The sequence below is a fragment of the Parasteatoda tepidariorum genome, chromosome 1 (genome assembly GCF_043381705.1).
Source record: "Parasteatoda tepidariorum isolate YZ-2023 chromosome 1, CAS_Ptep_4.0, whole genome shotgun sequence".
Taxonomy (NCBI): domain Eukaryota; kingdom Metazoa; phylum Arthropoda; class Arachnida; order Araneae; family Theridiidae; genus Parasteatoda; species Parasteatoda tepidariorum.
Window position 1 is genome coordinate 73,477,429 of NC_092204.1, and position 13,631 is coordinate 73,491,059.

The window sequence follows — 13,631 nt, forward strand, 5'->3', positions numbered from 1 at the left end:
TTTACACGGGACCATGACATTGACATTTTGTAGAATACATTTACATCCTAAAATTATAGATTTTACTGAGTTTTATTTTATTTTTGAATTAAATATTCTCAATTAAATTTTATTTTTGAATCTGAAAAGAAAACACTAAGCAATTTTCTTAAAAGAAGAATTGATTCTTTTTAAGATATAGTTATTACGTAAGACTTCAAAACCTGTGTACAATGAAAGGCGAAAATCGAAGTATTTACCAAGTTAGTGTCAGGAAAAGTTTATGTGAAAATACACAAATCAATTATTTAATTTTTATATCAGATCTACATTATTAGCTTTGTTTATTTTTACTTATCGAGAAAATAGTATTTCTGTGTATTTTCTTAATTTTAAATTACAGGGATAATAAGAAATAAATTGTCCATTTCGAAGGGCCTCGAAATGAAACAAGAAAATGAGAAAATCCAAAGAAAAGCAAAAAGAAAAAAAATAGCTCCAATCTAAGGAAAAAGTAGCCAAATTGTTAAATCTAGTGTTTATGAATAATTGCAACATGTTTACTTTAAAATTAGATAAAATAAATATTAAATTAAAAAAGATCTATTTCGTTAGTTCAAGGTTTCTACTCTTGTTAGCACAAGTATGGCTAATTTAACACTAAGCATTAAAAAATTATCTTTAAGAAACAATTTTAAAAACAAAGAGGCTTTCGAGAAAGAAGAGTCTATGAAACACTGACCTGTTGGGGCAAGGTTGTGTGTTGCAAGAGTCATTGGTGGATGGTTTTAATGTCGGATCACACAAATTATCTTCTACGACATTTCCTGTGCTGTTTCACTGATCTATTCTGCACACCTTAAAATATAGAATTTATAATAGTTTTCAAATGTTTATTTGACTCAAATTATAATAGTGGGAAAATAACTAGATTAACTCACTAAAAACATGAGAAATGCAGGATGTATTCTTTTAAGCATAGTTATTGTTGAAACCCAGATTTTAATGGTATTTGCATTCGTAGGTCAGAAGATACAAATGCTAACTTTGCTATTTACAACCAGTAAGTGCGGAAAATGTTCTCTTCTTGTAACCACTCTACTACTAATAAGCACCAGTTGTATGTCTATTGCTGGACTTCTTTGAAAGTCAAGAACGCTGTCATGGATTTTAGCAGCCATACTGTATGTTGACGAAACTTAAATTTTTTCTAATAAAACATATCTAAGGTGACTAATAACTTACTTAGAGCTGCGATGGCTCTGTGGTTAGGGCACTGAGCTGTCATTGTGAAGAACTGCGGTTCGATCCCCATTGGCATCTTGAAGGCTTCTTGAAGCCAACCAGCTTCGGATCAATTAATACTAGCTTGTTTAAGAAGTTACAGCAGTCAGTGGATAGTTTTGACCACATTGACACAATCATGTCGTTGTTTGCGAAATTGTGGACCTTTAACTTCCTTGATCCTCCTGTCCCATATCGGGGTGTAGCTGTAATACTTTACTAACAACAAATTTATGTTAATCGAATCATTAAGATTGAATATTTAGTTTCTTAAAATTTAATTGTCAGGTAATAATGCTATAGATAGTGCTTGGGTGTTAATTCATAAGTTATAAATTTGTTCACATTGTGCATATTTCTAACACGTATTTACACACTGCAAAAAATGGATATTCAATTATCACGAAACTTTCTTCGTTTATGACGAAATCGTTTCCTGCTGAATGCTCCGAGCGAACATTTCGTCAAAGTGACGAAATAACTATCGTCATTTTTTTTTCTCAAAAGAAACGAATTTAATCGAAATTAAAGAAATATTTCGTCCTTCTAATTTTTTTCAAGAAGAAAAACTTACACATATGAGAGCTTTCATTTCGTCACAAATCATGTGATTTTAAGATAAAACGATTCTCAAAATTAACTAAATACTGCTCAAGGATTGCTGAATCGTCAAAAGTGATAGTTTTATCTCTGAGAGTGCATTCAATTTGTTTACACAGTAATTACTTAATTAGAAATAATCATTTATGTTCATATAGAGCTATCAATTTAAGTTTTTGTACGAATGAATGCCACGCAAAATATACCTTAAATAAATTTTTTCTTCCATTTTATTTCTAAAACCTTAAAAATTGACTTTGTTTTTATATCTCTAACATTTTAGAAGATAAATCAAAGAAATGTAAATTGATGACAATTTATATAAATAATATTACTGTGCCATACAATTCATGTAGGAAACAATCATACCTCCACCACATGACTGTGAGCATTCACCAAAATCACCAAATGTCCAGTTGTAAGAGTCTGAAGAGGATATTTTGGCTGGAGTAGGTATAGAAAACTTATAGCTAATACCAAGATTCTTTTCTTGATACAACAACTAAAAAAAAAACTAAATTTTTTACCAGTTAAGAAATAACTTCAAAATTTCATCTGAATTGCGTCATATTTATGCTACGTAACTTATATTCTTTATGTTTCACCAAAAATGTGAGAGATTGAAAAATTCTTCTTAAGCAATCAGTAAGGTTCATTTTTAGATGTCTTCAGGCAATTAAACTGGCTTCGATAATTTAAGAAACCCCTCCGATTTTATCAGGCATTAAATACGTTTTGATGTTTCTATGTCACCGTTTTAATTACTGATTCGTTACATTTTGTTAAACATTTGTAGTTTTGTGTCGAAACTATAACTTTCAATCTCTTAATGGCTGTACTATTTTTGACAAAGATTCCAAAAACATAGACTAAATGTGGTGATTATAGATATTGAACAATCATATAGTATTAAATAAATTCCGATTTATTACTCCAATTATTTACTTGAATTATTTATTTTTAGAGCAATCAAAGTTATAAATTACTAATTAATTACTATTTTAATTACTATGTTTAAATTAGTAAATTAATTTTGTGCCTTGGTGGCACAAAATTAAGGATAAGGCGTCCGCCTCCCATGAAGAGACCCAGGTTCGAATCCAAGTAGTGGCAGGTTGATACGAATTCTACTCCAGATTCACAACCGATTCAACCTCAGTGCTGACGTAAAATATCTTCAGTGGAGGATGGATCAGGGGTTAGAATCCTCTTTGTCGTCGGGCTAACTATGGGAGGTTTTCATAGGGTTTCTCTCTATGCAAAGCAAATGCAGATTAGTTCCATTAAAAAAGTCTATTTTGTTTCAATGCTTGGTAGAGTTATCTTGTTTTCTGAGTTGGATTCAAAATTACAAGGTTATGGAGTTAAACACTGATATCATAAACTCAGAATTGGGCCATCTATTCGACGCCGGTTAAAAAATATAATAAAATTGTAGTATATTAAATAATTCCAATTCACAAGATGTATTAAAAAAGCTTACTTACAACAATGAAAATTAATTCAGTGGTCGGTCCTTTTGCTCGAAGAATTTCTGCAGTCGATCCATTCATTTTCCGTTCGTAATGAAATGTTGTCCCAGCTATTTTAATTTCACGAGGATATTCAATCGTCCAATTTCCGTTGAGATAAAACTCTCCAGCTGAATTTCGAATAGCTGAAACAGAATTTTTCATTTAAAATTCTCACATTAACTAAATGATTCATAGGTGATACTTTTCATTCATGAAAAAAAAAAATTGTATATCGTTATTTTGTTTGTTTGTTTTTTAAATTTGAGATTTGCTTGTCAGTAATTAAACTGGATGTGAATTTACAACTGAATTTAGCATATTTAAAGAGAAAAGAGGATGCTGATAATTTTATCGAAATTGAGTTACAGTCAAAATTTAATCTCCCTCTGAAAATATTTTCATTCAGGAATCCGAAGATAGGGATATTAATTAGTTAAAAGCAGCAATCTACCAGCAAAACAAAATACAAACAAAAGAAAAAGATTTTAAAACACTAATTGTTAGTAAATATGAAAAATGTAGTTGTTTTTCCACAAACTAAAAATATATTCTATTCAGCATAATTAGCATTGTATTATTGTACACGTATAGATAAGTTTATACACAAATTAAACTTATAAAACATTTAAATTTAAAAAATAAAGGCACACGCAAATTTTTTTGCTTCGCGTTAAAGATTTATAAATTTTTTTTAATTTCCCCTATATGATTTTTTTGCATTGCACTAAAAAAACTGAAGAATTATTAACAATGTATTGCAAAGCTCCAGTTTCAGTTGTTCAGGTAAGTGTGTTTTCAGAACATTTTAGGAGTTAAAAAAATTTTTTAAAAATAAAAAGAATAATGATTTCAATGAAAATTATTTCTAAGTATTGTGCTACTGTCTAGTGAATTGCTTTTGTCTTTATTTAAAACTGAAGTTAATTCTAAAATTCAAGTAATTTTTTGCCGCAATCAGTGCAAAATAATATGATTAAAATATAATTCACTTTAGGGAACTCTAAGTTCTGTAATAGAAGTCTAGCTTAAATAGCTTTTGCTGAATATTAGAGCGAAGATAATTTGGAAAAAAAAAGATATTTCATAAAAGTGTTAAACAAACCAAAGGAATGCAGCAGTGATTGTAACCCATAACAGAAAACAGTAAACAAAGCTGATTTTTTATTTTATTTTACTTTTTTAATAAACGACTGTTATTTCTAAAGAATTAATTTAAGTAATGAACATTTTTAATAATTATATAACGCACAATAAATTCTGCAGAACAGTAGTAAATAGTTTAGCTGAAAAGTATATGCAAGTAGGGCCAGGTGGGAGAAAGTGGGTGGATGTTATAAAATGGGTATATTTTTAAAAAAAATTTATTTCCCCCTTTTAAGTTGAGATAATTTATTTAATATTTTTAGAGACATTTACTGGGATTGTGGTAAGTATTTTTATTTCAGTTTCAGAAAATGATTTTAAAAAAAATTATGTTTACAAAATATCTGTTTATGATAAACTTATAATATAAGTGTTTATTTAAACTGCTAGTGAACTAAAAAACAGATCTATATAGATATTGAAGAATAAATTTCAAAATTCTATTTATTATGGATTATTTTCTGAAGTCGGGTAAAGTGGGTATACGGTTAGGCTTAGCTAAGTGTTGTAAGATAAAGATTTTTTTTATTTCTGTGTTAGTTTTAGTAAGTATCGAATGCTCTATATTTTATAATGAAACAGCTAAAAATTAATTTATTTGTTTGATTAATTACAGTCCTATATATAATTTTAACGCTGAAAGCGAAATTTCTTTTAAATTTTAAAAAAGCTTGATTTTATACCCACTTTACCCCACCTGATCCTATATTAAAATGTTAAAAATTTGCTTTGAAACAAAAAATGGATTTACATCTTAAAAATTTGATTTTATTTAAAAACAACAATTTCTATGGAGAATATCAAAAACTATGTAATATATTGAAATCTGACACTATTTTTTCCAAAAATTTCAAAATTCAAAAATAAAATAAAATGATAGTATAGTAATATTTTTTTGTACAAAATATTGTGTGTAAATTTATTGAGTGTTTCAGCATGAAAAAAGTAAACCAAACTTACCGATGTAGTTAGTTGTGTGCTGTACTTCTTGAACCAATATTGATGTTGCTCCAATTGGAATCCGCAATATGTCATTATAGCCTAAAAAAAAAGAATTTTATAATTTTCTTCCTTTGTGAAAAAATTCCAAGTATGAAGCCTTTAATGATTAACTTGGTACTTATATTTACTTCGCACTAAAGCTGCAGAATGGGCTATTGGGGATGACTTGGGAAACATTCCTGAGGATGATCCGGAGACACATCCCGTTTTTACAAGGAGGACACCTTCCTACACCATCCATCCATAAATCGTAATTTTGACCTTAACCAGAGCACAATCACTCTCCGACCAAATACCTTCTGGGGGATTCAAACTCACGATCTCACGAACACGAGCCCAACGTCCTACCAACCAGGCTATCCTGGCCCACGTTACTTTCGTAATAAATTTCTATCATTGCCTGAAATTCAGCTTCACGTTTTTCGAAATTCGAAGCAATAAGATGCGAAAAGCGTAATAAAAGTCGTGTAATCTTATAAACTCACTGTGTAAACATCTTATCCCTCAAAATTACTACCGCTTCAAAATTCGAAAGTTTTGAGTAAATTTTCTCAAAATTAACATTGATAAAAAAACAATTCCTAAATAAGAATAATTAGTTGATATTTTATTTACGTCACACTAGAGCTGCACCTAAATGAAAATAAAAGACTAATTTATTTATAAACAGTGAAAAAGATTCTTTGAAATCATGCATTAAAGAAAGGCCAATGAATTTAAAATCTTGTCCCAAAGAAAATCCCAAAATACCGACCCCTGCCAAAGAAAGTATTTTGAAAATGCAACTTTAGGAAAACCCTTTATGAATTGTACAATGCACATAAGAAAAAAAAGCAAGCATCTATAATAGCTTTTGATTTAATGACTGTATTTTCATGTACTTGACTCATTCCTTATGTTGAACAGAACCTAACCTTAAATTTGCAAATCAATTAGTACAATATTTGTGTAATATTTTATTAAATATTTATTTCCCAAATTGCGGCAGCCCCCATATTTTAGAGAATCGACTGTACAAATTAACTAGCAAGTTAAATGTCAAATTCTCAAACCATTAAGACTGAGTCCTAGTAATCAGATTATAAATTATTATAATCTATTAGATCAAAAGTTTAAAAAAAATGAAGTTATTATTTTTGCATTCTCTATGGAGGGATCAATATGATAAAATTAACAGAAAATATAAGAGGGAAAAAAGATTTATTATTTACAAAGTGTACTGATTATGAGAGAAAGTTATGAAAAGGTTTGAAAGTTTCAAAAATGTCGCTTATGAGTAACAATGCATTTTTATTGTAATAAAGAAACATTATTAAATTTATTGTGCGAGCATTACGTATAAATTGTAAACTTCAAGTTGCAACGCATGATTCGGAATTTTCCGGTAGCAATGATTTACTCTTTTACTAAATGGGATTTTGTGTTGCCTGTATTTTTTACCAGTCCTGATCATTGATCAACATGTGACCATTTTATATTTAAAAAATGTTACGAGTGCACGGTAAAAAAATTAAAAACTACATCTAAATGAAACTTGATCTATCGTAATTATTATTTTAAGTGTATACTTTAACACCTAAAATAATTCCTCTGTAGATATTAATACTATTTTACCTATGGTAAACTTATCTTGGTCAAAAACTCCTTTCACAACTTTGCAGCTCGTTCCATCTCCACCACAAACTCTACACTCATCCTCTTTGGTAGTGGAACCCAAAACTCTATCACATCCTACTGGCTAGAATTTAAAGTTACAAAAGAGAAAATTAGATACTACATATTATAATAATTATTTATTGATTAAAAAGCATTGCATTAGAAGTGTTAAAATTTGTAGAAAAATTCTATTACAACTGGAGGAAGCTAACTTAATGCAAATTAGTAAAACCAAATGAAAATGTACAAATGATAATGAAAGAATATGCTAATTGCTTTATTTAAAATTAATCGCTATGAATATTCAGATGCATTAATTTGTTATATTTTTATGGCATAAGCAAATGCCATGATTTAGCAGCCAATCGGGTTTGATACCCACTCATGATGTCGCTTGCAGGTATCCAATTCTTGGTTGGTTTCCCGTGTTCATATTTCTTTCTTCCCAAACCTCCGAAATGTCTGCGTAATAGAGAAACAGTGTTTACACATCTACGAATTTAAAATACCTCATATCTACCACATATTCATTCATTCTGCTGTTGAAACAACTAAAGAATAGTTCTAAAAATATCGTCTGCTGTAGCATTTTGAAATCTATCTCGTCGTACTGCACTTTATTGTTGTTTAAGTTAGCTTTTAAATCAAATGATTAGGGGAATTCAGACATGTTAAGACATAAGTAGATATAAAACAATTTTCTTCCATTGTTCTGCGCGAAAAAGTTAAAAATAAAATATTGGGTATAATTTATTATACGAATCAAGTTGATAAATCTCCCTTACTTTTACTTACATTGTGTTCATTTTATGCAAAGCTTCTTTTTAAATATCATGTAAAATTTTCTTTACAAAATTTTTAAAGAAACCTGGAGAAAATTAATCGGTTCAATATCAAATATCTGCTTTGAAAAGTTTATTAATTATTTATATTTAAGCTATTTAGTATTATTCGAAACTTTCCTCATCGCTGTTTTCACAAAAAATAAAACTAGTTTTTAAAACTTTAACAGATGTAGTTTAAGGAACTTCGTATTTGTCCCCAAAACAATAAAAGAATTAAAACTGTAAAATAGCATAAAAATGTTACAATCAAGAACGAATTTGGAAAACTCGTCGTTCACTGTTAACGTCTCCTGTGCCTGTGTCCATATTTAGGTGAAACGAGCTTAAACTTAAATTTTGCTCATTCTAAAAGCACAACATTTTCTTGTCAATAAAGATATTTAGGTTAGATTACATGAATAATTTTGAAACAGTCCGAAGTCTATCCCGTAGTTTAGAAATGTATCTTTGCTAGGCAAACTGAAGTTGGCAAAAAAATGCAAAGGTGTTAACATATCTGACGTCAGTCTTTTTGTAATCTATATCTTGCTTCCGTTTTATTAGTCTCTCTTTTAAAGTCTGAAACTCCTGCTCACCATTTATAAGCATGGTGGTTTGACTTACATTATTTTGAAACACTGTCAAACCAGGGGCGAGCTGGAGATTGGAAATTTCGCGCTCTGGTATAGATTTAAAGGAAGAGTGAGCATTTGATAAAAAGTTTTTAATTTCATTTCAAATGCATGTTTTTTTTCTGCAATGCTTACCATGCAGCTTCCTTCCACGCATACGTTCAATGAGCCATCGTTTCGACAGCGAGTTCCATCAACTACATAGGGTTGCAATCTTACAAAGAAACTTCCTCCCAGTGGCATGCAGTTTAATTCACACTGATTTTGAGCTGCTATAAAATTACATTAAATTTAATAACTGTTAAACTCTAAAGCAAAGGATTTTTTTTTACCTACCAAGAGCATTGGATGGTACAAACAATAAACTACAGATTTTTTTTTTGAAGCTCTGTTGCCAACGAAAATAAAAAAAGCCACAGTTTATATGTTTTACATTTGAAGCAAAGCGATGAATATAAACTAAATAAGTATCATTTTTCCGTGAAGAATTATCTGGGCCTTAGAACGGATAAATAACTTAAATATTTCAAAAAATCGCCGTTTTGGAGACACTTTTCCATCAAGATGGAACATTTTCAAAATCACTGTATTATTTTCCATTTTTGTAAATTTTTATGACCTCAGATAAAGCAGATCTGGAGCAATGTTTTAAATATTAAAAAAAAACTATAACACAAAAGCTTTTCATTTTCTCAAAACTGTGGCTTTTCTCGATATTGACGTTTTTGCCCCATTTTCAGAATATGCTTAGACAGATCTGACTTTACAGAGGCTACACTTGACCTAACAGTCACGTTGAAAGCTCACATAAATTATGAAAATAGCATAGTATTAGCAACAACAAAAGAAAACAGTCATCGTGATAGATATTTTCAGACATTAAATTTTGCATCATACAAAAACGGATCTATTTATTGTTTTGTGTAGTTTAAAATACAAAACCTAATCATTGTAGAAAGCTGACTCTCTTAATAAGACGGAATGTTCGGTAAAAAAACACTCTTAATATGCATGTTTAGAATTAGTATAAGCCACCATGCATAAAAAGGGTTGTAAATTCCTATTTAAATGAAGGGAAATAAACGTTTCCGAACTTAAAACAAATTTCAGTTATATTTTAAGCAATATCTGATTCATGGTCCTTATTGCTGAATCTATTGTTGCCTCTTAAAAATATGCAAATATTAGAAGACCGAGCCTCTTCTTCGCTCTCGCTTACCAACTACCATGATTGCTTCACAATACTTTTTGTTTCTTAAACCAGAACAAATTTTTTTCTTCTTCTGAATTTGAAATTATTCAATTAATAATTTACTCTCATGCCTCTAATGTTCAAGTATTTATCTTATGATTCTGTTAATATCTATTTGCGAACATGAATAATTTTTCGTATTACAGTGGACGATTAAACAATTAAAATAACAATTAAAATTAAAGCTTTATTGCCATAACAAATTTGTTTCGCTACATTGCAACTTCATCTAAAGTTTTACAATTTAAAATTTCGATTCAATTTTTGGTTATTTTAAAGGTTTTTTTAAATGTTGTTCACCATAAAGATAATTTATGAACTATGCAAAAAGTCATTTTCAAATTATGTTTTATAATTTTTATTCATTTATTTAAAGACATACGTCTACTGTGGACAATCGATGAAAGCTTATAACTTATTGTTTAATAATTGAAATTCATTTAATAATTTTAAACCTTAATTTTAAATACATAATGTTAAATTTAATTTATTATAGCAATCAAAATCAAAAATAAATTAAAGTAATTGACTTTAAATAGAGATGTCCAAGTCAGAAGCTTAACCAGATTAGTGCTCCAATATTATTTAATCGATTTCCGTTTGCACTATTGCTACTGGCGATTCATATTTCGATCCCAATATAAACGTATTCCTATCGGTAGTATCTGTGATTGATTGATTGATCATTGATGGATTCCAGTGGACAGGTAAGTGAAGTGACCTTAGCTTAGACATCTCTATTATGGACGAAAAAATGTTTTATAGGTGAGTAACCTTATCTTTTTATGCTAATCACAACCAAAGAAATTCAAGAAGAAAATTTCGATAATAGTTCCCGTTACTTTTTCACTGATAACATATTAGATAAGCAATTGCTATGAGGGATGATGATTTAGATTTCTATGGAATAGTAAAACACCACATACCATAATTACATATCTTTACATTTAATAAAATAAATGCGTATGTCTGTACACTGTATTGCGGGTGTTACCGTAGGCACTAAAAATACGATATTCAACATGATACTAATTGAGTACAAATATTATGAAGCCTCAAAATTTTGCAATTCAGGATCTCTTTTAAGATTTTTTTCGATATTTCTGAATTTTGAAGCCCATCGCATACAAACGAAATGTCTTAGAATCTTTTTCTTTTCCATCATAAAGTTAGACTTTTTGATTCAAAATGAATTCTCTCTTCTTTTTTTTTTCTTAGGACGATTTTTTTAAATTTCAGGACTAAATAAATTAAAAGAGAAAAATGAATACTGCATATTTTAAATAAAGAATATATTGAATAATTATACATTAATGAAGTGAGATGCGCATGTACAAAGACTTCCATTAATAATTTTTTTTTATCAACTGGAAATCCGAAATTTTACCCAATTTTACATTCAACAGAAGATTTTTCATCTAACTTGCGAGAGTTTTCTAGCTTTTCAAAGATTTGTTTTTATTAAAGTTTTTCCATGGTTTTTATTTGGAACGCATTTAAGGATGTTATGATTCATATAATTTTTTGCTTGGATTTCTTCCAAAAAAACGTTGATTAGATTTTCCATTTATTTAAATCGAATTTTAGTAGCATGCGGCATCCTGAGGCATTCAATTTCTTTCATTTTTGTGAGAATCTAAACTCTGACGCCTGCTTCAGAAACTGAGTTAAAACTCCAATTTATGTCAAACTTTTAGCAATTTTTGCAGCTTCGCTGAATATCCGAATCAAAAAGCCAATACAGTTGCTGTTGAAGTTCTTATTTTGTTTATAAACATACTACCACAATGCTATACTAAGCTGTGAAGATCTCGAAGCAGCTAAGTACGTGAATCTACTGCTCTGAGCGCTAAAAGAAGCCAATCTAACCAAAGGCATCCAATACTTACAATTCGGAAAAAAAAATTAAATAACAATTTATTTAATTGTTATTTCACTATACTTAAGCAAAAAAAGTCAAATAACCGTAATTATGATGGTATTCAAACTCTTAACTTCGAGAAAAACTGCTTATAAACTTTTTTCACCTAATAAGGTTAAATAACCAGAATTTTATCGCTCCAACCAGGCTCAATTAATGAGACCATTAGTTCCTTGCAGCTGGGTACATATTATATTCCAGAGAGCTAATCTGTGAATCTTATGACCGACAGGACGGGGGCTCGAGTCCCAGCGCTGACACCACAATATTTCCTCCATTTCTTAGAGCACATGAAGCGTTTCCAGTGTCCTGCTTTCACCAAATATTGGCCATGGATTATTGGAATACCATACTCTCATTCGCTAATAGATGGCAGCACCATAAAGCTTCTTAACGCAAAAAGGACCAGTATTTCCCATCTCTTACGATAGGTGGAACAACCAGATAAACTAATTAAACCACATTTTGAGATTTAATTGATAAAACACAACTCAGCCACAACCTAACCCCTATGTCCATTACCTAACGAAAAGTTTAGCTCCAATGTCCAGTTAAATTCCTTTTTCATGGTTTTGAAGCCATGCTAGTTGTAAATGGTTAAAAAACCGCACAGTTTTTTATTTATAGCTTTTTAACCATATTATTTGTAAACGTTTTCAAAATCTCAAAGATAATAAAAATATTTACCGTAAAAACCTTACTGTTAATTGGACGAACAGACTGCTGCCGATTATTGTACCGTAATTTTAGATAGAAAATTCTAACATTGTACATTATCTCGCTACCCGATACATACCAACATTTTACCCCGTACCTGTGCCCCTAATGGAGAATTTATCGGTTAATGGTTAAGGTTGGAAGACACGACAGATAGAAAAAAATAATAAATAGCAATAAACAGCAACAAAAAAAGAAAAATTAAAATCAAAAAAATCAAATACAAAATTTAAAAAAACACAAAAACTGAAGAAAACAAAACAGTTTTTTATATTAGTTTGGACATTTTTATTAGAAAGTTTATTAGCCGTTGAAGCTCACCGTTGCATTATATTGTCATTTTTTATGATAATTACTTCAGGATTTTATCATATTCTTATGGAAAATTAATCCGGTTTCTTACCCTCTGTTTCAACTTAAGACTCTTAAATATAAATTTCTTCTTGGCTGTGACGAATTCTAGCTTTGGTTGTTTCAAGTGGTATGGTAATGCATTATTTATCCCTGGTTTTGGGAACATATGGTTCATACTTACCATTATAATACGGGACCCAGTTGTATAATTTTCCATGGTAGGGTATAGAATTAAATGTGGCACATTGCTCTACTCGGAAATCGGTAGCAGGTTGTGGACAATCCTACGAAAAAAATATAAAAGTTAGCTAAATAAAGTTACGATTTTTTTCCCTTTTGCTTCTTTAAAATAAAGAAAACTAAACGTTAACACAGCAGCTAAATTCTACAATAAGATTGAATCTTTAATGGCGCATGAATTTTAGAAATAATTTTAGAAATTGGTGAAATAGCAAATAAAAAAAAAATTTTACAAGAAAAATGTAAAAGGAGTTTAGTTCCACTTGTGCCACCCATTAAGTTTGACATACAATAAATGAAAAAAATTTAATCTCACGATATGTAATAGCTTATTTAGAATATTATTTTTTTAAATATCACCATATCCACGAAGGAACTTTCAATACAATAACTCTTTGACGCAGATGGGTCTCCGGTGTCCTTTATATATATATATATATATATATATATATTTGCTTGTAAATAGAGCTTAAGAGAATATATATATATATTTCCGTTTGCACTATTGCTACT

The 13,631-nt window shown here is 29.6% G+C and overlaps 2 protein-coding genes across 2 annotated transcripts in view; both read right to left on the reverse strand.

Annotated features, from left to right (window-relative positions):
- Positions 1-13,631, reverse strand: part of LOC107447945 (papilin) — a gene marked incomplete in the record, with an annotated part of 216,134 nt that overhangs the window by 89,025 nt on the left and 113,478 nt on the right.
- LOC139425903 (papilin-like) overlaps positions 1-13,631 on the reverse strand; it is a 56,197-nt gene that overhangs the window by 21,148 nt on the left and 21,418 nt on the right. Inside the window, exons 5-10 of the mRNA XM_071182254.1 lie at positions 13,060-13,162; positions 8,770-8,906; positions 7,137-7,260; positions 5,481-5,561; positions 3,351-3,520; positions 2,233-2,365 (exon numbers count right to left, since the gene is read on the reverse strand). Of these exons, the coding sequence (XP_071038355.1) occupies positions 2,233-2,365; positions 3,351-3,520; positions 5,481-5,561; positions 7,137-7,260; positions 8,770-8,906; positions 13,060-13,162 (748 nt within the window). The remainder of the gene's footprint in view (positions 1-2,232; positions 2,366-3,350; positions 3,521-5,480; positions 5,562-7,136; positions 7,261-8,769; positions 8,907-13,059; positions 13,163-13,631) is intronic.